The 23,013-nt window shown below is 52.1% G+C and overlaps 1 protein-coding gene across 12 annotated transcripts in view; it reads right to left on the bottom strand.

Moving 5' to 3' along the window:
• The window catches only part of RGS6 (regulator of G protein signaling 6), a 603,304-nt gene that overhangs the window by 15,681 nt on the left and 564,610 nt on the right, over positions 1 to 23,013 (bottom strand). For 9 of the 12 annotated variants that reach the window (XM_040477580.1, XM_040477585.1, XM_040477588.1 and 6 more), the window contains 3 exons: positions 22,153 to 22,242; positions 18,311 to 18,364; positions 6,208 to 6,274 (listed from right to left, as the gene is read on the bottom strand). In XM_040477580.1, coding sequence (XP_040333514.1) covers positions 6,208 to 6,274; positions 18,311 to 18,364; positions 22,153 to 22,242 — 211 coding nt within the window. The remainder of the gene's footprint in view (positions 1 to 6,207; positions 6,275 to 18,310; positions 18,365 to 22,152; positions 22,243 to 23,013) is intronic. The other 3 variants (XM_040477590.1, XM_040477589.1, XM_040477591.1) reach the window with 2 other exon arrangements.

Below are 23,013 nucleotides of genomic sequence, written 5' to 3'. Positions count from 1 at the left end.
AGTGAGGTCATTTTGGCTGGAGAGGGGGCTGTAGGTTGAGGGAGGTTGGAGATTCTGTATCTGGAGAATTGTGTGACTGTCTGCTTTAGGTGCCTTTGGCCCGGAGGTCCCCCACCCTCTACCCCTCCCTGTTCTATAGAAAAGGCTGGGCCGGGCTTGGAGTCGCTAATTAATCTCTTCCTGCTTGAGCCCTGGAGCTCAGCCTCATAGCTCTGACTCCAAGGACCTGTGGCCTGCCGTCAATGCCTTCTCCTCCCCGCGCAACGCCCCCCCCCCCCCCCCCCACCAACTGCTTCCATATCTCAGGACTTCTGGGGCCAGCCTAGAGAACTTGCCCTGAGATTGTTCCCAGCCTCTCAGCAATCCAGGTGGCGTTCCTTGGCATTTTTCTCTCCCTCCCCCCACCCCTGCACGCACACATTTTTCAAATGCCAGTTCTGATGCTAAAGGAGGTCGTGAGGTTTCGGGTCGGCTCAGGGGGTAGCTCAGTCCAACTGCAATCTGTCCGCTACTCAGTGACCTCTGGGGTGAGGCTGGAAGGTGGTTATTCATGCAGGACGCAGGCATGGCTAGCTGCCTGGCCTCGGGCTTTGGGGAAGAAATCCTGCAATCACACTGGCTCAGCAGCTGCCTCTCTTCTGAAGAGCCGAGGCTCCTGTAATTTTCAGGGATCAAAGTGAAATCTGACAGCAGAGGCTACCCGTGTTCAGAGATGAGCTGCCCCAAGGTCTATGCTGCTAGGGGCTTGCTGGGAGCCCCAGAGGTACCTGCTCTGTCCGGAGAGAAGAGATCTCTCGCCCTGCACCCTCTGGGGCTCTTTCCTCCCTCTTCTTCACCCCCAGCCCTGCCTCCGATTGGATGATTCTGTAGAAAACACTTAGGAAGGAGAGCAGTAACTCCCCCTCTGCCTAGCATCTTGCATAGTTGCAGGGGAAGCCATATTTTCAGGGTGTGAATGTGTGATGTTCCCCAGTGCCGGTCATTTGGGAACGGACCATGGTGCCAGGGAACTGCAGCCAGCTCAGCCTGAGGCCTTGGCGTAGCTGAGCGAAGCAGCTGAAGGTGGTTGAAAATGCTATTAGCAGGCAGCCTTTGTCCAAGTGAGAAAATATACAGTGATTAAGAACCAAACTGCAGAAGGTACATTCCAGAGACACCAAAGCTTTGCATACAGACAAAGTGCTTTTCACCTTCGAGACATTTGGCAAAGTTAACCCAATAGAATTAGAATCCTTCAGTGTGATGGACTAGGTTCGCAAACATCCACCCTCCACCCTGACTAATCATTTCAGCTCTGTGGCCATCTTGATGGCTAGAAGTCTGGAAGAAGGTGGTCATGAAATCTTTTGTTTCTAAAAGGAAATGCACAAAAGGAATGGCGCCCTTTTGTGCAGTGCTTTAGGGAAAATCAACATGCTGTTCGACATGCTGTGGCTCTGTGCATCGCACTTCCAGATATTAATCAACAAAACATGCACGATCCGGGTTACCAAGAGCTTTTGCCGCTTACTTACCTGGGCGACTGAGGCTAAACTCTTTGGCTGGGAAGAGGGCTGTGGCTCAGAGAGTAGCCCTGGGGGTCAGGTGGCATATTGGGGGGTAGCAGAGCCAAGCACTGGGGACTCGGGCAGGACCCTTTCCAATGCTAACGGAGTACGGACATCTGAGCTGCTGCTGAGACTCTCAAGCTGATTTGCCCAGATGACCTAAGACCAAAGTTACAGATCTCAAATCCCCTAAGCCTAAATCCACGTTACTATGGGGATAGAAATCAACTGTGGTTGCCTCTGGAGGAGAAGGATGGAATTGATTGGAAAGGGGCGTGAGGGAACTTTCCAGGGTCATGGGGTGTAGGTTATACTGGTGCGTACCGTTGTTAAATTCATTGAACCACACATTTCAGATCTGTTCATTTTGCTATATGTAATTACACCTCAAAAGGAAACAGAAAAATGAGAGAAAAAATCCAGCTATCACATCTCTGCTTTGAAATTTCCCACTCCTTACTCCTTTCCAGTTGCTAGCCCTGTGACTTTGCCTTTGGGCTCAATCCAGTTCTCCCCACTCCCGGGTAGGAGAAACCTGGGTTCCTCTGCTAGAGAAACTAGAACTTGCAATAGAACCAATGTGGAACACTATTTCTCGTCCCGTGATCCAGATTGATCACTTTGTTGTGACGCAGGCATTTTTCATCCTTGCTAATGAAAAGAGTGTTGATTGGGGCTCACCCAATGACCACAGTAGCCCTCTGTGGGAGGCTCCAGAGCTGTCCTCTCAAGGAGCCTGAGGGTCAGCCGTGCGTAGATGATGCTCAGGTTCATAAATGATGAGTGTGTGCAATCATAGGCCTGGGCGGCCTTGCTGAGGAGAGCAGTCAGGAGCCTAAGAGCCAGGCGGGAAGGTAAGGGTCGGGCTTGGGTTCGACGGGAGGAGAGAAGTCAAGAACCTGCCTGACTTCATCAGGTGACTCCCCTGGAGGCTGGCGCCCCTGGTGCCCCTTCTCCAACTGAGCAAAGCAAAAGGCATGATTTCAAAAGGGCATATGGGAATCCTGTGACATCTCCTTTCTCAGTGCTGTTTCAGACTGGGGAGAGAGTGCCACTTGCTTGGGGGTAGTTTAGTGGTCTTAGAAGCTGGCATAGGATGGCAGCAGAATCCATACTCAATACAGAAGAGTTTCAAAAAGCTTTCCAACACTTCATCTCTCATCTCATCAAATGGCCCTCTGTTGAACTTCCTGGCAAGGGGAGTGGGGGCGGGGGCAGATGAAAGGGAAAAACCTGGTCTTGGGACTAGCCAAAGATCACACACTGCTAATCCGCAGCAGGGCTAAGCGGGAGCCGCACAGGCGGAGAGGGTGCTGCTGGCTTCCTCACTCTTCCGTCATGGGGGGCGGGTGCCTGTGGCAAGATCCATTCCCAGAGTCTGTATTGTGCCTGGGCCCTTGCAGAGCTTTCTGATCCCTCTCAGGAGCTGAACGGCATTTTATTTGGCTTTAAAATATTCGATTTGACTCTTAAGAATAAGATACCACAAACATAAAACAACGCTCAAGTAAAAAAAAAAAAAAAAATGAAGAACTAGGGGAAAATGGAATGACTAATAAAAAGTTCACTGGCTAGAGAATTAATATCCATTCGTGTACATTTAAACCTGTTACAGAATAAGGTAAAAAATACGATCATAGTAAAAATAATGGATTCTTTCGAAACAGCTCACTAACTTATGTACAGCGGTATAAACGACCAGATTTTTGCCATGTAGACGGTGGGTCTATGCAATCTACCGGTAGTCCTGTCTTCTGAAAGCGATTCCTAGAAAATGTCACTGGGGCCGTTAGCAGGTTCAGACACCTTAACTCTAGCCTAGTGCTTTTTATTTTCTTAATTTTTTTTTTTTTTTTTTTTTTTTTAATTTAGAAAAGGTGAGTTGCCAACGTTTCCAACTGCACTGAAAGAGAAAGGACCAACCTATTCCCCGATCTCCCCGGGGCATTCTCTTTGAATTTCTAATTCCTGCCCTGTGGAGTGGCATCAATATCCCAGGTACCTTCTCTTCCTAAGTGCCTTTCTCTTCAACTAGCCCGGACCTCGATGGTGACCCCATTCCCGGGGGTACAGGTTAGCTGCCGAGGACAGTGACAGCCACCAGTGGACCGCACGTTGAACAACGACTGTGTGCCAAACACACTAGGCATTTTATAGACACTTGTGCTAATGTCCACGCCATCCTGGCCAGTTACGCATTACTCTAAAGTCTCAGGACGTCTTAGGTTAAAGTCTTAGGATATATCATCTCGGCATCGATGAAGAAACAGGCTCAAACAGAGCTTGAGTTCCTTGCCTGAGGGCATCGGCTAGTCAGTAGTAGAGCTAAGTGGGGTGGCCTTCATGAGCCATCCGCTTTCTACTTGGTATGTGGCCATCCCTCTCAAGGAAGGAGGCAGATGGAAAGGCTCAGAGACGAACGGCTGGCTCCTCCATGCCCACCCACATCAGGCAATCTCTTTGGGCACCCCAGGGAGATTTCCTCAACCTCACTGAGAAAGAAGCTGCCACTCCTGGAGGTGCTTGAGACCCATCTCAAGCATTTCTGTTCTGCCTGAGTTTCTTCCCCTCCTCACATCTGGGACTCCGGAGAAAGAAGACGCCACCTTCTGGCTGGCAAGCTTGGCAAAGCGAGACTGGCTAAGTGCACTGAGCTGGGGCACTTATCACCACTGCCTGGTGCACATGGCTTTAGAGTGCACCTGCGGGACAGGCCGGCTGAAGCCACTACTGCTGTTTCTGCTCTTATGTTATTGGTGTCGATGCTTCTGGGGCCTCCATAGCACCTGTCCCAGGGAAGAGAGAAGCAGGTGTGGGGTTTACCTTTCTCAGGAAGGGGCAGGCAGAGCTGCCTTACTCCAATTAGAACCAATGCCAATTAGAACCCAGTCCCTAAATCAGGGGTCCCAGCCAGGCTGGGGAAGCCCTCTGTGGGTGGTGTTCCTGGCCCTCTGACTCTGGCCTCCCATCATGCTCATCACTTACGGGGCTCTTTGCAAGGGTTAGCCTCCGCCTGTTAATTTTGGTGGGTGGTGGAGACCTTCCCGCATGGTCCCCCAGCTGTGCAGGGACAAATCTGGAACCAGGCAGGCATGCCAGGAGTGACAAGGGGATAGCATCTGTGCCCTACTCTGGTGGCACGATGCCCAGATTCCCCAGCTTCCTTTCCAGGCTGTGCGTTTCCACTTTCCCCGTGCTCTTCCTGTGCAGGGGAAATGTCCCCCTTTTCATATCGGACCTCTTAGCTCTCCTTCCTCCGGTTCTGACTGAATAACTCTGGCGCTCTTTCTATACTCCGCGTGCAGGGAAGATCTCGGCGGATTCTCGAGTGGAGTGGAGGTGGGCATTCCGCTCGCAAGTCCCTTGGCAGTATGCCTTCCTGCAGCCCCTGCGATGCCCTCCTCTTCCCCGATTCCTCCACCTCCTCTCCAAATGTACTTTGGGATCTTAGCTCTGGTTCGCTCCAAGTTAGGCAAAGGTCAAAAGACTCAAGGAAACAGGGACATGGCTGTGTTGCTATTGGGCAGCAACTTGATGTTTTTTCCAAGTCGGACGTTCAAGTGACCCTTGACCATGGCTCTAGGGGAGAGAGCCACTGAAGTTTCATGGAAGAGACAGCAGGAGGAATCATTTGCTTGGCAGTGTGGGACTCTTCCTGCAGAACCACGGGGACTCTAACTCCACCCTCCAAGGGCACCTCTCACCTCCAACAAACATGTTCACCCAAAACTCATCCATAGGTTGGGGTCCTTGGTTCAGCCAGCTGCCAAAGCAGAGCCTAGAAGGCACAGGTCATCATTGTGAGGACTGCCCTCCCCCCCCGGGCCCAAAGCACAATCTTTCCATAAATGTCCACGTCCATTTGGACACAAATGCCAAGGCAGGCTTAGTTCTCATTCCTCTCTTCCACCAGAAATGCGCTTCAGTGGGTATTCACCACACATGTATTTCTAACCTGAAAAAATGCAGCAGGGAATGGGCCAAGCAGCATTTTCAAGGGATCTCTAGATAGAAACTTGGGTCACTGAAAGTCCCATCCACTGAGAACCTTCTTCCTTCCCTACAGACCCTTTTTACAGGTTGTCACGAGGCTATTGGTGCCCGTGGGACAGAGGACAGGCGGTTGCCCTGCCTTCTCCCCTGATGGCCTAGTAGGTAGACATGAGAGATTCTCCATGTTTCCGCAAGACTTGGCCCTGGGCCACAGAGGAAGGATTATGGAAGCTGTAACCGGGAGATGAAGCCTAAGGCTGCTGCTGTTGGATTTCAAAGCATCTTCAAGGGTAGTGAGTGTTTCTGTCCTGTTCTGCTAGGGGTCCAGGAGAAGCGCGTTACAGGGTCAGTACCTAAAGACATTATCTGCACATCACCTCTGAGACAAGGGACTTCTCTTCGCATCATTTCTGGACCCCTGGCTCCTGGTCTCTTAGGAAGAAAAAAACCATGGGTGCAAAAAAAAAAAAAGGGGGGGGGGGCAGAAACGTGGGGACACCAAAAACTAGGCGCTGCTGACTGTTCCTGGGACGAGGGTGTGGGAACAAGAGTGATAGGCAGAGACAAGGCCACAGACAAACAGATCATCTCTTCTGGATTTTGGAGCACCTTCTGTGCAGAAGGATCCCCCCAAAAGTTAGAGAGTGCGGACGCCGGGATCACTCACCCACTGCTGGAAGGAAGCCACCTCGGGGGTGAAGTGCAGCGGCCATTCTGACTCTGCGCCAGCAGCACTAGGCAATTGTGTTTTTAGGAAGGGAAGTGAAGAATAACTTATCCAGCTGAAACCATGAACACCTGTGGCTTTAGGGGTGCCCCTGCCCAGACATGCACACAGCTGCGGGAGCATGCGATCCGCGCGCCAAGGCACATGCGAGTCTGCAGCGTATGTTACTTGCGCACCATACGCTGAACACAGAGGTGCGGGTCAGGCAGGCAGCGCGTGCACCTGTGTGGACAGCTGTGCCCACGTTCACGTGCATGTTCACACCACAGGCACGTACACAAGCATCTCAAGCAACCATGTGATCGGCTGCAGAGCTTTGTACGAGGCTCCGAAGGGGCCAATCTTGGACAAGCACTGCAAACTTGAGGCATTTACCTTCAGATACACATATAAAACCTGAATCCTCCCCAGGAAAAAGCCATGTGTGTCAGTGGAAATGGCCCCTCTGCTTCTGATTCTGCCAGTCCTACAAGCAGAAGCGTGGACCCCGGGGGCCTGGTTGAGGAGGGATTTCAAAGCATCCCCTGACACTTGCTTCTGACTCCTCCCACAGCCCCACTCTGTAGTATGTGGCCACAAAATACAAGCTTTGGTTTATCCGGCAGGGGGAGCAACCAGACTTGGGGAGGTCATACTGCTCAGGGCGGCTCCAGACAGGCAGACAGCAGAGAGGTGAGGGTTTCTGGGAATGAGGCTTCCTTCTTGGGGAGCGCTACGTGTGGGCGGGGGGTGTGGGGGGACTGGATTTCACGCTCTGCTCCTGGGGAGAACTACTCCTCATCTGTGGCTGAAAGCAGAAGGTGTCTCAGACTTGTGCACCTCAGTAGAGGGGTGCACATGCCAGATCCTGACAACGTATGCGATATTTTTCCAGGTGGCTGTCCCTACGCCCAGCACCACACAGCTCCCACAGCCTCCAGAGAGGCGCTTAGGGGCCCACAGGGCAGAAGCTGACCTCTCAGTCGCCTTGGTCCCTCCATTCCCAGGGAAAACATTGGCTCTGGACTTTAAAAATAAGCCAGTAGTAATAGCTACCATATCGAGTCATTCTAATGAGCTGGTCACTGTAATAACTAGATGTGCTTTGGACACACTGTCACATATGAGATACACACATACCTGTCCCCGACTGCAAATGAACATAATGATACCTACCTTGGAGAATATTGTTGGAAATTAAGTAAGGTAAGAAAAGCTCAGCATGCGGGGGGGGGGGGTGGGGGGGGGCAAACAACAACATAATAATGAAAATAATAATACAAACAGTTCTACTTGAGCGCGTATGCTGCACTCGGCTAAGCACTCTGCTAAGTGTATTTTTTCCCCACTTAATCGTTTCTTTTTGTCTCCCTTTTACAGATGAGGAAACCAAGGCTTAGAGAAGCTGCTAATTGGTAGAGCTGGAGTAGAACCAAAGTCCCTCGCTGACCTAGCTCAGCATGGTGTGGACGCCCACAGTACGTGAGCCCCCAAGAAATGGCATCGACTACCATTATGCCTTCATTTAGTCCCAGCATCCACCTGTACGGTGGGTACGGCTGTGTTATACCCATCGGGCAAGCAAGGAGCTTCCCTGGGGTCTTATGCCAACATCAGGTGGACCGACAGGATCCAGCCAAGGCTGTCCATCTCGAACCCAGTCCACTTTTGTGCATTCTGCTGGGCACCGAAGGGACCTTGTTCTTGGGGCCAAACGAGCAGGTCGTCTTCAATAGGGGATGAGAGGGTAGCTGGGGGAAATGTCACTGCCAAGTCCCAACAACATTTGACCCTAGGTGGTTGGTGCTGCTCAGGCACACCCCAAATGTGACCACCTGGCTGCCGGTGGGTGAGGAGCAGTCTAGACAGCTCCTGGCAGTGAGCCATGAGGAGCCTCCCAGAGTGCAGTCCCCATGGGGGCAAGGTGCACCTCACTGTGCATTTAGTTTTTCATGCAGTCCTGGGGAGTGTGGATAGGAAGAGGACCCTGACACTAAAGCTGAGCAAAGATGCTGAAGGGCAGGTGGGGGACCCCAGCGGCCACCTCCCCACCACTCCTTCTTGGTGATCCTTCCCATTACATCCTACAGGTCTAGAAACAATTTAAGGAAAACTATCATTGAGACCTAGCAAATGACAGGCTTTGGAGCTGTGTCATTACCAAGGAAACCGCCATCAAGCACGTGATCGCTGGGATGCGATCACTCAACACACACTAATGGTGGACTCTTTTTACATATTTAGAATAATGGATGCTCTGGAACCTTCTAGTATCATCCAGGACAGAAAATCCACCAGAATTTCCCTTCTACTTTCGCTAGAGGTTGGATTGAGTTTTATATCGGCTGCTCTATCTCTACTTTCCAACTTAATCTGTTGTGATGTAAAGGCCAGGTCCTCTATCCATGCCTGATGGTCTGTCTTTTCCCATTAGGCGTGGGGGTTCAGATGTACCCTGTTCTTGGTGCAAACGAGAAAGGCCAGGATCATGGCATGGAAACGTTCTCCAACCCTGTGAAAAAGCATGGATGCCTTCTGAATCCCCATACCTTTCTCTCCCCACCCCTTATAGCCAGGCACTGATGGTGCCTGCCAGAGTTTTAAAGGTCTGTCGGAGGGAACACAGTACCAATCAACTGTAACTGGGTTTTCTTTAGCTTAAAAAAAAAATGTCTTATTAAAACTTTGCGGAGTTTACGGGGATCGCCATGTTTAATGAGAGGCCTCGAAGAATTTGAAAGCAAGAGATGAGGAGAGGAAAAAAGCCATAAGCTGTAATCACCATAATTATACAATCCCATGATGAGTTGGAAGCAGCCCCGGTGAAGCCTGAGAGAAGAGGGAGTGTCATCCTCAATCGTGCTGGTCTTCGGGACATCTGGGAGGAATGTGACACGAGAGCCCTTCCCTCCCCTGCGTTGGGCTGAAGATGAGTCCTCGAGGCGGAGCCCAGGAGGAGGGCGCCTCCGGAGGGCAGTTTCTCCTCGGTCTAAGGCCTCTGGGGGGCATGTTCTGCTCCTGGCCAGGCGGAGATAGAGTTGATGCCAGCCGCCCACCTGGAGTCTGTAACTGGCATTGTGGGAATGGGCAACTGGCGTCCTCATCTTTCCTGCTTTCAAAAATCCACCCTTCCTGGATGGGAATGATGACAGGCCCAGCTTTCTCCGACTCAGAGCCAGGGTGCCCCACGCACATGCCCACTCCGGCTGTGCTCAGCCTGATGGCACTACAGCCGCTCAGCTGCCCTGTGCCAGCGGGCGCCTGTGTCCTCTGCTCGCTGACCTCCTTTCAGGCATTGGGGGGAGAGAGCCCTGTTGCCAGAGCTCAGCTGCAGCCGCAGCAACTGGCTTAAAAAAAAGAAGAAAAAAGAAAAAACCAACAACAACAAAAGGCAAGGATGACACGTGAAGGGCAGTAATTCCGCTACTTGACAGTTTCCCCTGCTTCGCCTGTGTCATCATCTGGCTTTTTCTCCCCCAAGGCAGAGGCTCACCTGACTCTTACATCCCTCTCTCCCAATCTCAGCCAACTCCCTTCATAGGATCCCCTCTCCTTTTCTAAGGCTCGTTTATAACCCATAGAATAAAATAGCAGTAGGATCCACGTAACAAATGTCTAATGCATCAGAGGATTCCAGCTACAAGAGATGATAGAATCCAGTGCAGAAGCCTACTCTACAATACCCTGGGCCGTTCAGCTTCTGAGCATTTCCAGGGAGCTCAGTGATCCTCCAGGGGACGTGTCCCGTTGTTGGGAAGTTAGTCTCCAGTAGACTGGCCCTCCCTGTATCTTCTACCCGTTTGTTCTAGCTTTGTCTGGAACTACCCAGAAAGGTCTGCTTACTGCGAGACAAACACAAATACATCTCGCGATGGTTATCTAGTCTCCTGAGGGACTAGACCTCTTTATCCTACCTGACATACCTTCCCCAGTTATTCTCTACCGAATTTTCTCAAGATTGTTCAAGTTCCTGATAAAATGTGGGGGCTTAGAACCAAGACTCAATACAGTCTAGGGCAACGTGAAAATCAGTGAGACGCTTTTTTTTAGTCCTTTCACTTTTGTTATCACAGCCTAAAGTAGCTTTTCTTTTAAAAAAGGCAATCGTGTCTTGCTTTTGCTTATATTGAGCTTATAGCTAACTACAACCCCAGGTTTGTTTTTTTTTTTTTTACTTGAATTACAGCAAAGTCTACAAATGTCATTCGGTAGTTATGAGACAGAATGATTTTTAACCTAAATTTTATCTGATTCAATTGTTTTTGACCCATCATCCCACCTGAAGGAGACACTTTTTGAAGGTAATTCCATTACCTACCAAACGAACACCACCTCGTAGGCTGGGATCTCTGAACACGACTGACGTGTTTTTCTCTTCATCTGAGTCATCAAAACGGATGTTGACAGGACAGGGCCATGTGGCCTACAACCAGAAACTGCCTTTCCGGTTGACACAGATCTATAGAACTCACCCTCTTACCAGCCATTAAAATGCCACGAATGTACTTGCTTTGCCTAATTATGGGCAAACACAGAGAGAGTGCAGGTGGAGGCGGGGAGGGGCAGGAATGGATATTGTTTTCTTCAACCTTACCGCATTACCAGCAGGTCACGAATAGATACTCTCTGGAGCAGGGGGTGTAGTTACGATAATCATCCTTCCGCAACCAGCCCGGCTGACAAGGGCAATGTGGAAAGTTCCTGCTGAATATTACGCCAGTGAGAACCATTTCTGCTGGGGGGCTGTGGTGCTCAGGTCGAAGGGATTTGGCCGTGATTAGGAAGAGTACACGGATCACTACCAGCTGGTAGGGGTGGTCACACACTCCCAACCCAGCCTCGCCTTCCTGTCTGTGGGGGAGCCACCGAAGGCTCCTTCTCTCACTGGCCTTCAGATGACATGGCCAAAGTGAAAATTCCCCTGCTCTGAGCCCTCCTCAGCCCCCCATGCGGTGTCCCACTTAGCTTTCTGCTTCATAGCAACATTTCACAGAGTGTTCCTGTGTAAAGTTTTACATCCCGCACCCTGTGCTCCTATGGAAGGGTTTCTATCCTGCCCTCCTTCCGCAACGCTGAGATTCCCAAACTTGACTTGAACCAAGGGTACTCACTGGCCGCTTGCTGTACAAAAGGGGAGACAGAGGAGCTCATTTTGGGGGAACGCTGTGGCGGTCTTACTTCTTTGCCTTCAAGGTCCTTAGACCTAGAGCTCTCTGACGTCTACTGTTCCAGCCTGGACACAGACACCCTTGGGTCTCTTCTCCCTGACCTTGACAGCTTTGTCCCCTCTCTAGGTTCCTGCTATTCCAAAGCCCAACACCTGGGGGTTTCTCTCTTTGCCCCCCTTGGCCCCCTGGCAGGACAGAGGTGGATTCCACCCTTTGAAGAAGTGGGTGTCCTGTCCCGCTGAGTGGTCTTCCCTCCCCACTGATCATCCCACTGTGGTCGCCTTCACCCCCTGCCTTCTCACTGGACAGATGGGAGGCCACGGCTGTTCCCATGTGGCTGCCGGGGGGGCAGGTGCCAAAAGTCTGACTGTGTAAGTGACAAGGAACAGGCTGAAATCCCACAACCGCATCAGCGGCTTTTAAAGTGAGAGCTCCTTCTAGAAGGCCGTCTTTCCTGAGTGGGGGTTGAGAGGAAGGCTCTGCTATGGCAAAGGGCTGCAGGTCACTTCCCGAAATAGATTCCCGCCTGGCACACGCAGACACAGTTTGCCCCCAGCCTGCCTTGCGGGAGACTGGCAGGGTATGCGATTTGGATCTGAATCAGTGGCTGTAAACACACAGCTGTGCCTTTCTGCCTCAGAGGAGTTTGATTTTCACTTGACTGCTCGGCGCACTGGGGTCTGGAGAAGGCAAAAGAGGGCCTGGGTGGTGGGGAGGGAGGGCTGGCGAGAGGAGGCGGGAGAAGCTTTGCAGGGCACGTGCCCCATGCGTGGGGAGGCTGAGTCACGGCTGGGTTTTCTCTCCGAGGGGACACTCTGTGGGGGAGGGGTTTGGGGCTGCTTTGGGCTGACAGGTGGAACCGTCAGCTGCAACAGCTGGGGGTTCCTCCTTCCGAGCCAGTGGCAGGGTGTAGGGCTCAGTTTCTCCAAACTGACAACGTCCGACTCTTTTTGGTGAATAAAAATCTTACTTCCCCGGAGTCTCAGAAGACCCGAGCCCATCTCCTGCCACGGGGAGTCACCTCTAGCCCTTCTCCTTTTCTGCACCCCGGCAGCCAAGCTGATTCGGTTGTTGTCTTACAGTTTCTAATGGACTTTGATATTTGCATTTCAAGCTACAATACTGTAATAATAAACACGCTTTCTGAAGCTTTACTTGGAGCCAGGACGGAGAGAGGGGCGGAGGAGGCTTAATGACCACTGCCTATAACCAGTATAGCCTGGACTCTCAGAACCTCCTTTTGGTCACCTCTAAGAGAGGACAGAGAGCAGCAGGATGACACTGAGGTCCCCGGATGCCCACACTGCCTTCTTTCCCATGCCCCACAGTGCATGGGGTGATGCCGCAGCACCCACATGGGAGCACACCCCCTGCCCGGCTGACCTCACCCCCCCACCTCCCGCACACACCCAGCTGGGCATCCTTCCAGAAGGGCAGGGACTCCAGAGCTGGCAGGGGTGACCCGCATGTGTTGCCCACCCTATTTCTGGTGACCCCTCCCTTCCTGCTCTCCAGGGGTCACACTGTGTGAGTGAGCCCTGGGGACTGGAGCAGGCCTATGACTTAGATAGCCGGTGGCACCCTTAGTTCTGCTAGTACTTTATCCTCACATCCTTGCCCAGGGCTTTAAAGTCCAGATCCAACTCCATGCTCTCCATGGTTTCTGTCCCGGTCTCCAAGGCTCGCAGCCACTTTCCAAGCAGGAAGGCGACTCTTTGCTCATTCTGAGAGATGATGAGCCCAATTCAGGAATCCTAGCCTAGAAAGAAGCACAGACCTATGGGCACTCCCAGCTGGAGCAGGCTGTAGAGATTATTTAGTCCAAGCTGTTGTACGTAGGAGGAAACCAGGGTTCAGAGAGGGCTGACCACTTGCCTGAGGCTGCACAGCTAGCATGCTGAAGCTAGGAGCAGGGGCCGCTGCATGGGGGCTGCTGACGAGTTCCACCCGGTCCCGGAAGTCCTCCCTGCTCAAGAGGGGCAGGTTTTTACACTTTCCTTTCCAAATGCCACTATGCAAGTCCCCCTCCACGTCTAGGCGGGCTGCGGTTTCACTACAGCTGGGCCTCGGGGCACTGGCGTGGGAGAGGCGAGCGCAACAGTCTGACCCAGTGGTCCCAAAGGGGCTCAAGGACTGTTTGCAATCCAAACCAACCCCATGTAATGATTTTTAACCGGTAGTCCTTTGCTGGAGGCCCAAAAGGGTTTCTTTTTTTTTTTTTTTTTTTTTTTTTTTGACTAAGGTCGAAGCCCTTCGAGGGGCTCTGCTGAATCTAGGTATTTGAGAACTCATTCCACCAGAGTGGGAGGCTGTTTCCCATGATACACTGCGGAGGCATTGGGTGGGGGGGCCAGCCTCCTGGGGAGGGAGCTGACCCCCGCTCTGTTCCTGGAGCACCCTGGTTGTCTGCCGGCTGCCTCGCCTGCCAGGAGCCTCAGCCTTCCACTTCCTGATTGGGCCTGGAGCTGGGTGGGGGTTCTTCCTGCAGAGCTGCCTGTGAAGGAGCGGAGGTGGGCTGCTGACTTTTCCCGTCTCATTAGCTTTTCTTTTGGCCAGGGAGGGAGGAAAGGCAGAGGGAGGGAGGGGAGGGGGAGGGCGGGTGACAGCTGGCTCCCAGGGCTTCCGGGTCTCTGACTTTCCGGCTGCATTCCTTGGCAGGCAGACGGGAGGGAAACGCCTGTTTGGAGATGCCAGGCTCCCTCAGCTGCGGGGCCTGTGGCTTCAACTCCAACGAGCACCTTGACAAAGCTCCACGGCCATGTTGTCTCAGGCGGGTGGACCCCTGGTCCTCAACTCCTCTCTCCTCTGTGGCCCCCAGTGCTTGCTCGGGCACCTGCAACCCCATTTCCCAGCTTTGGAGCCTGAGGCTACAGCCGAGGGAGCTGCGGCTTAGGTGAAAGCCTCAAGGGAGGCTGATACCAGTGTCACTCGGGCTGCCATTTCCCCTGCCTCGAGTGCATCACCCCCCTGTGGCCTCTTCCATGGGACGGTAAGAAAGAAGAGGACCTTTTCTAGCTTCCCCTCCCCAGGCTGGAGTGCTCGCCAGGTGGCTTCGGCCACCACCCAGAGAGGGACAACCAGATGGCTGCTGCTGAGCCTTTGGCCAAAGGCGCGTTTGCATCTTCACACCCTCCTCCTATGCATCCCGGGGCCTGTGTGTCAGAGTCAGCCTGGCGGTAGGGCCTGAGGGGATGAGCAAGCCTAAGAGAGAGCAAGAGGACAGCGGGACTTTTGGCTCTGGCCACCCTCCCACCCTCCATGTTGTCTGTCAACAGCAAAACCAGGAGGACGGCGGAGAATGGCAGGAGGCCGGGCACTGGCATCTCTCTCCACAGAGAAGCCCCTGTTCCACCAGTGGGCAACACCGGGGCTCCCGCCAAGGACTGTGAGGAGGAGAGGGAAGGTGATGGAGAGACGGCCCACGATGATGCCAGATGCTTCCTACTGCATATTTTACAGCCGTTGTGAAAGGGAGCTTCCCGGTGCATAGGACTAGGGGAGACAGGCTCTGAATCCGTGTGTGGGCCGCCCCCTTGTGAGGCGGCCATGTGTTATAGTTCTCCAGCTGGGGCTCCTCGGATCAGACCCACCATGTACAGCGGTGTGGGTCATTCACTACACAAGGGCAGCTGAAGGTCGAGTAGGGGCTGAACTCTAGCCTGCGCTGTGCTTGTCCAGCTGGGCATCTGTGGGGCTTGGGCCCATCGGAGGAGTCCTGTTTTCTGTTTTGAATGAAGGTATAACATGGGCTAGTTGCACCATGCCATAGACTTTCAGCTATGTTTGGTCTTGAACCTGGGTCTTTCCCGTCAAATAAGCAGAGCTTCGTGAAGGCTCTGCGGCTCCAGTGAACCCAACTACGTGATGCTCGGCACAGCATATCCCCAGACATTGGCTTTGTATATTCAAGTTCTGGGTGACTCCAAGTGAATTTCCATTGGAAGGAGAAGCTCCCACAGCACTGCCTCTATCGGGGATTGCAAGGTATCTGCACCCAAACTAGTATGGCCCCAGCAGCTTCCATGAACCACATTAAACTACTCCCCAGGATCTCCTGTAAAAGGGGCCGTGTCTGGCCTTTAACAGATAATCCCTCCACGTCATAATACATCTTAAGACTTGGAAGGAACAATCTGCTTTCTCCAAAGCTTCTTTTACCAAGAAAAGAAAGGAAATTGACCACGGGAGACTATCTGACTGAACTATCCAACCACCTGGATTAACGTTTCTTGCCACCAATTAGTCCTAAATGGCAGCTGGCCTCATATCCTTGGTCCATGATCTGCCTACCTTCACTCCTTCATGTTTCATATTAATCCCATGACACGGACGGCCTTTTTATACATATTTCCCAGCACCGTGAGAATGTTATTGAACTATCTTTCAACGAGTTTTATAGTTTGCAGTATACAGCAGATGACATATTCATATAGACCTTCTTTTAGAGAAATCTAGCATTTTATGTATATTATATCCAGAAAAATGGCTATCAGATTGCAAGGCATATTGGTTGGTTGGTTAATTCCATTTGATTGGAACACTGGGCTGTTCAGACCAAGTTCTTGGGTTCCAGCCTCACGTACTCTGAGGGTTGCCACTATTCTACAGCCATAGGCCATTTCCTCCAACACAGCCATATCTTGTGGGTGTGTGGTGTTGTCGCAGGAGTACTGGGAACACGGATGCATCCATGCAAATCCATTTCCGCCACTGGAACCAAGAGATTGGAATGCACCACCCATTAGAGTCTTCATGAAAGGGAATCTAGAAACTTTTTGTTTGAAGTTTGGCCCTTCTATTATATAGATGCGAAAAATCTCAGGAGCTTGGAAGATTTTTTTTTCTCCTTCAGCCAGCCTTGAAAACATCCCTGCACACTTGAGACGCTGGGAAGATGTCTGGTGCTTTCTCATTCCACATGCTTTGTTAACAGACTTTGGAGGACCACTGACCCAACACTACTTCTGGGTTGAAGAGGCATCATTAAAAGCTCTTCACAGAGTTTCACTGAGATCATTCAGGCCTCTCCTGATACCCACTTCTCATAAAAAGCAGCCTGGAGATGTTTGAACATCTTCTCTGGGTACCAGCCTTCCTCTCTCCCACCCTCGGCCTACAAGGTCAACCTGAAGGGCTTCCAGGGGGCTCTGAGAGTTCTGTTGCCCTGCGTTTGCATCTAGTGGTCCAGCTTGCCTCACGGTATACTCTGGGTTCTTCAACAAAGTTCTTAAACATCGTCTACACACAGCATGCAGTCCTCAAAACCAATAGGGAGGGACAGGTTCCCACCACTCTCCGCAGGGGCTCAGGGGTGGAGAAGCTCCAGAAGGCTTTGTCTCTGGCAGCCTGTGGCAGCTTGTTAGTGTGCGAAGCCACATAGCTGTGGCAAAGCAGCCGCCAAAGACACACGGGGGACCAGTAGGCCTTGCATTCTGCAAGTTCTGATTTCTCATGAGGAAAGCCCATAGAGAAGACCAAAGAAGGGATGAGCGCCCATATTTTAACTGCCACCTACTACACTTATTGTGATGATCACATCTAGCAAATTCAAAATAATGTTTAAATTCCGTTAAAATGCATCTGGCTGTGGCAGGTAGTTGACTCGGTTGCTTTCAGCCCAGAATTCTTACAATTTATGTTAAAAAGATGAAATAAAGATACTAATCACACGATAGTTAGGTTTACAAGGACTCTCCTCCTCAACAGAGAAAGGGGAGTGGGGGAAAGGGCAAATCAGCATCAGTGGGTTTCTGTCCTTTGGGAAGGGAAGTGTGGCCAGTTCCACGCATGGCCTTCCTGTTCCCTGGCTGCCATTTTGGTTCCCACTGGCTTGATGTTAACAGTGCAGGCTGGGCCCCAGGAACTCAGCAGCTCATTGTGATGAGCGAGTGAATGCGTGAGAACGAGTCCTTCCTGTACAGTAAGCTCTACGCTCGAATCTTGGAGAGAATGGCATGAAAAGGAGAGATGGGTCTGTGCTGTTCTACAGACCACAGTACAGAACCTCTACTATGCACCTTGGGGAAGACCTACTCATTCAGCACTCTCGCCCGTTACCGTGGGGTTTCCTATATGCCACTCTTGCGCTCTACAACCCTCGAATCTCGATGTGCATGGGAAATAGGCCACTTCCCTACAAGAAGAGTGAACCTGTAGCCCACCTGTACTCCCTCTATCAGAATCAGGTCAAGGCCTTGCCCCTGGGAGCCCAGGCAGGGACTTGTTTCTTCCTCCACCCCTCGGTGGCTACTGCCCTCCTCTCCCTGTTACGCTACACGGATGAGGCTGACAGGGGCTGTAAGGGATGTCGGAGCTCATGCAGAGGCCACTAACACACACGCCAGCTAGACTGCATTGCCAGAACCCATGCAGCACGGCCACCTTCTGCACACGCAAAAGCCGCCACACAGCAACATCAGCTCGCGACCTGCACCTGCGCGATTGCCAGAGTTCATTCACAGAGGGAAATTTGGAATTTTTTTTTTTTTCAGGTGAGCTACGGCTCTGAGCCAATTTAGTTTGTGGTACAGTTCGATGGCCTTCTCCCTGGGCTGCTGCAGAAGATGCACAGGCCGAGCGGCCCCAAGGGCAGCACGGTCCCTCCTCCCCAAAGCCCTGAGCGGAATATCGAATGCAAGGCCCGAGGCAGGGCGGTTGTGTGTGCACCTTCTGCAGAGGGAGCCGCTTGGTCTCTTGCAAACCCATCCCTAGAAGAGAAGCTGCAGACGCTCGCAAAAGAAAAGGGGTGTATTGAGTGGGGAAAGCGCTGGACTCCCTCCCGCCTCCAAGGAAACGACGACGACGACGACAACAACGACAACCGAAGAAACAAAATAAAAAAAAAAAAACAAAAAACCCAGAAGAAACGTTGAGGGAAGAAAACCAGCTGAACTTACCACACTGCGAGTGAACTTTTCTAAGGAGGTTCTACGACCTTGCTCACTTTCTGGCTTTAGGGGGAAAAAAAAAAAAAAAGGTAGGGAGAAAAATACAGAAAAAAAAAATCTTCAGCTTACACGTGGTTTCCAAATAGCAGCGGCGGCAGCTAATGAGCAAAAACAACAGCAAAACAGGGCGAAAAAATGGGAAAAGAGAAGCGGCCAGCGCTGTAGGTGAGTCAGTGGGAGAGACAGAAAACAAGCCTGCCGGAAATGGTGCTGCCTCTTGGAGCAGTTAGGAGAGAGGGGTGTTTGCTCCTCTAGGGGCCATCTGTCGCGCTGCAGGGCTCGGAGTGGGAGCCCCTGTGCCTTTGCACGGGGCCACGGTCAGCAGTTTGGAGCAGCCTGCTCCACTGGCTGTGCTCATGGGCAGGAGCCCCTGGTGTGTGTCCTTCAACCTGCAGGCAGACATCTAGGGCCCCAGGTGGGGACCCAGAACAGACTAGCTCTGAGGGCCGGGTGGTCTGTCGGGGATGCTGATGAGACATCAGGAAGCGGCCGTGGGCAAGGTGAGGTCGTCAACTGCATCCATAGTCTGGGTTGGGATTCTGGGATTTTCCCACCCAGATGCAGCCAGAGAGTTTGCTAACTTTGGTGACTGCCTAGTGGCCCCCTGTTGACTTTCATTCTGTGTTCTTAGAGCAAGGAGTGTCTACGCATGCCCTTTTATTCGGCAAAGGGCCTTGGGCCTCAGAAGGAGTGTTTTGGACAGAAAATGCTCTCTCGGTACGCAGGCAGGTGACCCCTTCTAAGTTTTACACAGGGCAGGCTACAGGAGGCTCAAGGACCGCTGTGGAGAACTCTTAGCTAAGGAGCCCGTGACATGGACCAGAAGAGACAAAGCCCGTGAATGCTCCCCCAAGCCTAGTCACTCACTACCACAGAAGGAGAGGAGGCTTTGGTGGGCACCTGACCCTCTCCCTAAGTTTCTAGCTTTTCTGAGAGGTTTTGGGAGAGAATTACATCCCGAATCTTTGCTAGTTTATCCCAGAGCCCTGTTCCAGGGTCCTGAGCCCGAGGCTGGGAAATCTGGAGAGTACAATCACTCACATGGACACACATACACACACACACACAGCAAATAATGGAAACTGGAGAGCTGCACAAGCAGCTGGGTGTCTGTGGGTCTCCAGTGTGCCGAAAGCAGAGGGGCAGGCAAAGGGCAGCCGCCTGTCTGTGTGGACAAGGTCAGAGGGCTTCTTTGGCAGTCATGCCCCCGTCCCCTCAGCTGGCTGCCGGAAGACAGGATGTTGCAGAAGGAAAACACAACACACACACACACACACACACACACACGACACCCCACGGTAGAGCCAGGCTGGTCTTTCTCCTTACACAAGGAGCCGAAGGGTACCATACCAAGTCTCGGCTCTGGGGACAGCAGGACTCAGCTTCAATCGGTGGGTGGCCCGAGGTGGCACACGCTTGGCTTGGGTCAGGCTGCTCCTGAGCCCTGCAGCTAGCACGGTGTGCCTACCACTCCTGTCCTCTGGCTACTGGGCTGGTGCTTACGGAGGGTCGCCGTCAGCCTGACTCACTTGGGTTCCTGCCTTGCATGAGCCCTCTGAGCTACCCTGGAAAATCATCATGGGTGCCTAATTGTCCCGGAGGAGCCCTCAAAACCCAGCTCACCTGCCCCTTGAGAACCTGGTTTGCCAGAGTGACTAACCTTATCTTTGACATCATTAGGACAGAGGGTGAACTAGGGATGAAGGCTCAGGAGGCTGTGGCTCCAGACTCCATCACGAGATGGAAAAGCAGAAAAAGCGAGGCCCGTCCTCGTCCCCTCTCGTAGCTGGAGCTTGTGACTCTCACGTACCTTCATGATCTGGACCTTTATGTCACATGGAAAGCCCATCTTTGAAATCAAGGCACTCTAGGCCTACCTGAAAATGCTGAGTTACAAATCCAGTCCACACCTGGAGACTCTCAGGGAGAAATGGGAAAAAAAAGTAGGTTTTGTCACTATTTTTGGCAACAACTGACCCCTGGATATTGAAAGGGTGTTGGCATCGGTAAGAGCTTTTCTGCCGAAGAACGTCCTATAATCTGGGGGCTGGGAGGGTAATTCTAGTGAGTTTCATGCGTAATGTTTCACAGAAAGCCGTGGGTTCCTCCCTCACTCAGTGACCTCCTCCGGGATCGGGAGGACTTGCAGGCACAGGAGTATCAGCTCCACTCCCTGAGCCCGGGGTGTGCTCTCCCCTTGAGTTCAAAGCCACAAGGAGACTGAGTGGCTCCTGGCTTCTCCTGGGTATGTAGACGGGCTCGGAGGGGCTGGACTGCTGGAGCCTCAGGATTTCTCCAGACTGTGATCAGTTCAGGGGTCTGGAGCCATGAGAAAGGGGAACGTTTGCTTCGACCATCTCCCATGAGATCTGGGCTGGAGACACCAGAAGTGTCCATAACCTTTCTTGAAAAAAATGGGCATCTGATGTTCCCCTCCATCAGAGCCCCCTCTACCTACATCCTCCTGTAAGGGAGCTGGCAAGAGGCCAGGCTTTCCATTTTCCATCACAGTAGTGACATTTGATGGACAGGGTGCAGGCAACCAATAAAGCTGGGTTTCTGACAACCTGGGCTTTCCAGAAGTCCTTTTTCCCTTCTCAGACTATCAGGGATTTTCTCAGGGCTATCTAACAGCAGGACAGCGGGATATAAATGCTCTTCTAGACTCTGGAGTTAAATGGTACTGACCAGATACACAGACAGGATCCTGGCACATGAGGTCGACAGTACACAGAGAGAAGGGCCGCGTGGCTGGGGGGACGCGGCCTGACAGACAGTGTGGCGGTGGACAACCACATGCTTAGGGACTGGGGCTGGCTGGCTGGGAGGGGAGAAGAGGGGTGCACATAGCTAGCGTGGCACGAAAGTGTGGATTTGAGTGCAAGGAGAGCCACACTTAACCAACCGTGGGTCTCAGAGCACAGGTGGCAAAGTGCAGAGGGTTCGCAGGGATACTGGAATCCTGAGCCATCGTCTCCCCTGCCTCCCCTTTCCCAGACCCCATGCCCCTCCCTGCTCTCCCTTCCCTCCTTCCCCAAATCCAGCTGAGTTCCTCCTGCTTCAGTTGCCCCTCGCCACTGACGTGCCGAGGGTCCCCGGGCACCCCCGCCCCCAACTCCAGACGTCAAGGTCTGCAGGGAACGTGACTTGATTCCAAGAAGCTGGGGTGCACCTACTTTATGGCTAAAAGAAAAGGCAAACGCTGTGGGGTCGGGGAGGGAGGGGAAAGGGGTATCAGGGAGGGAATGATCCCAGGAATGACTTCCGGGACCAGACTGGGAACTGGAGGAGGGGCTCGGCACGTGTAAGATTTTCTACCCAGATGTTCTGCCCCGATCCTTGCCTCATCTTCATCCCTGAGTGGGTCAGGGAGATAAAAATCTGTGGTGAGGGGGTTGGATTTTGTAGTGAGGGTCTCTTTCTGGTTTCCTAAGGGACTCGTTGGGGTCACTGCTAGCCCTGAATCCTTGTGCCAAGCCACTGTGGACTCAGTATTTGGTTACGCTCCCTGCTGTGGGCAGAACACTTGCAGACCAAGGTAATGGGAACATGGAGACAGGAAGCCACACTGTGGACCTTGGCGGCGGCTGGCGGGGGGGGGGGGGGGGGCGGCGGTGCTGGGGTGGTGACAGTTCTGTCTTCCCTTAGAGAGGGAGCAGATAGAGAAGGGAAAGAAGAAAAGAGAAAATAAATAAAACCCAAGGGATGATCATCTCATTTCACGCCAGCAGCAAGCAGCAGGCAAGGGTCAACAGTGCTAAGAAAGGCGGGCCTGCCCTTCCCAATGATACCTTCTTCTTGGCCAGCAGCAAGTCCTGGTAGGCATTTGACCGGAGGAAGCGGGCATAGCTGTCACTCTTCATCAACTTGTAGATGTGTTCCTGGGAGGGGGAAGAAGTGGGAAGATGCAAGAAAGAACTATCAGCCACAACCCAACTGGCTAAGGGGAATCGCAACCCAACTGGCCACCGGTTTAGGGAAGAAACACACAGGCATGCTTCCATACATCTAGAAACACTTGCAATGTTTGTTTTGTTTTGCCCCACCCAGAAACACCAAACAAAATCTATTTTCTCTCTTAGCGCGAAACATCCTCAAGGGTCATGTCCCAAAGTCTTTGTAATTGGGCCTTGGTGCCATGTTGAGATGCAATATTGCTTAATGATTAAAACCACAGGCACAGCACTGAGAAGGACCGAGTACTGATACACCCAGCCACTTGGACGAATCTCAAGGGAATTGTGATGAGCGAAATCTCAAGGGAATCCCCAGAAGGTTACGTACTGTACAATTCCATTTATATAACGTTCTTGAAATGACAAATTATAGAAACAGACAACAGATGAGTGGTTGCCAGGGGTTAAGGACGGGAGGGGGATGGGAGGGGAGGTTAGTGTTGTATGGAAACCGATTTGACAATAAATTATAAAAAAAATAAAAATAAAATTAAAAAAACATAAAAAAAGACAAAATGAAAGATTCTTGCAGTGATGAAATGCCTCTCTGTCCTACACACGTGATGGAGCTGTACAGAACTAAACAGACACACACACACACACACACACACACGTAGATGCACATGAGTACAAGTAAAATTGGGAAATCTGATACTCAGTGGATGTAGCGATGTCAATATCATAGTTATGAAATCA

Source organism: Herpailurus yagouaroundi, unplaced genomic scaffold, assembly GCF_014898765.1.
Source record: "Herpailurus yagouaroundi ecotype Mexico unplaced genomic scaffold, PumYag 141, whole genome shotgun sequence".
Classification (NCBI taxonomy): Eukaryota; Metazoa; Chordata; class Mammalia; order Carnivora; family Felidae; genus Herpailurus; species Herpailurus yagouaroundi.
The sequence above is the reverse complement of the archived record's forward strand: the minus strand, read 5'-3'. Positions and strand labels throughout refer to the sequence as shown.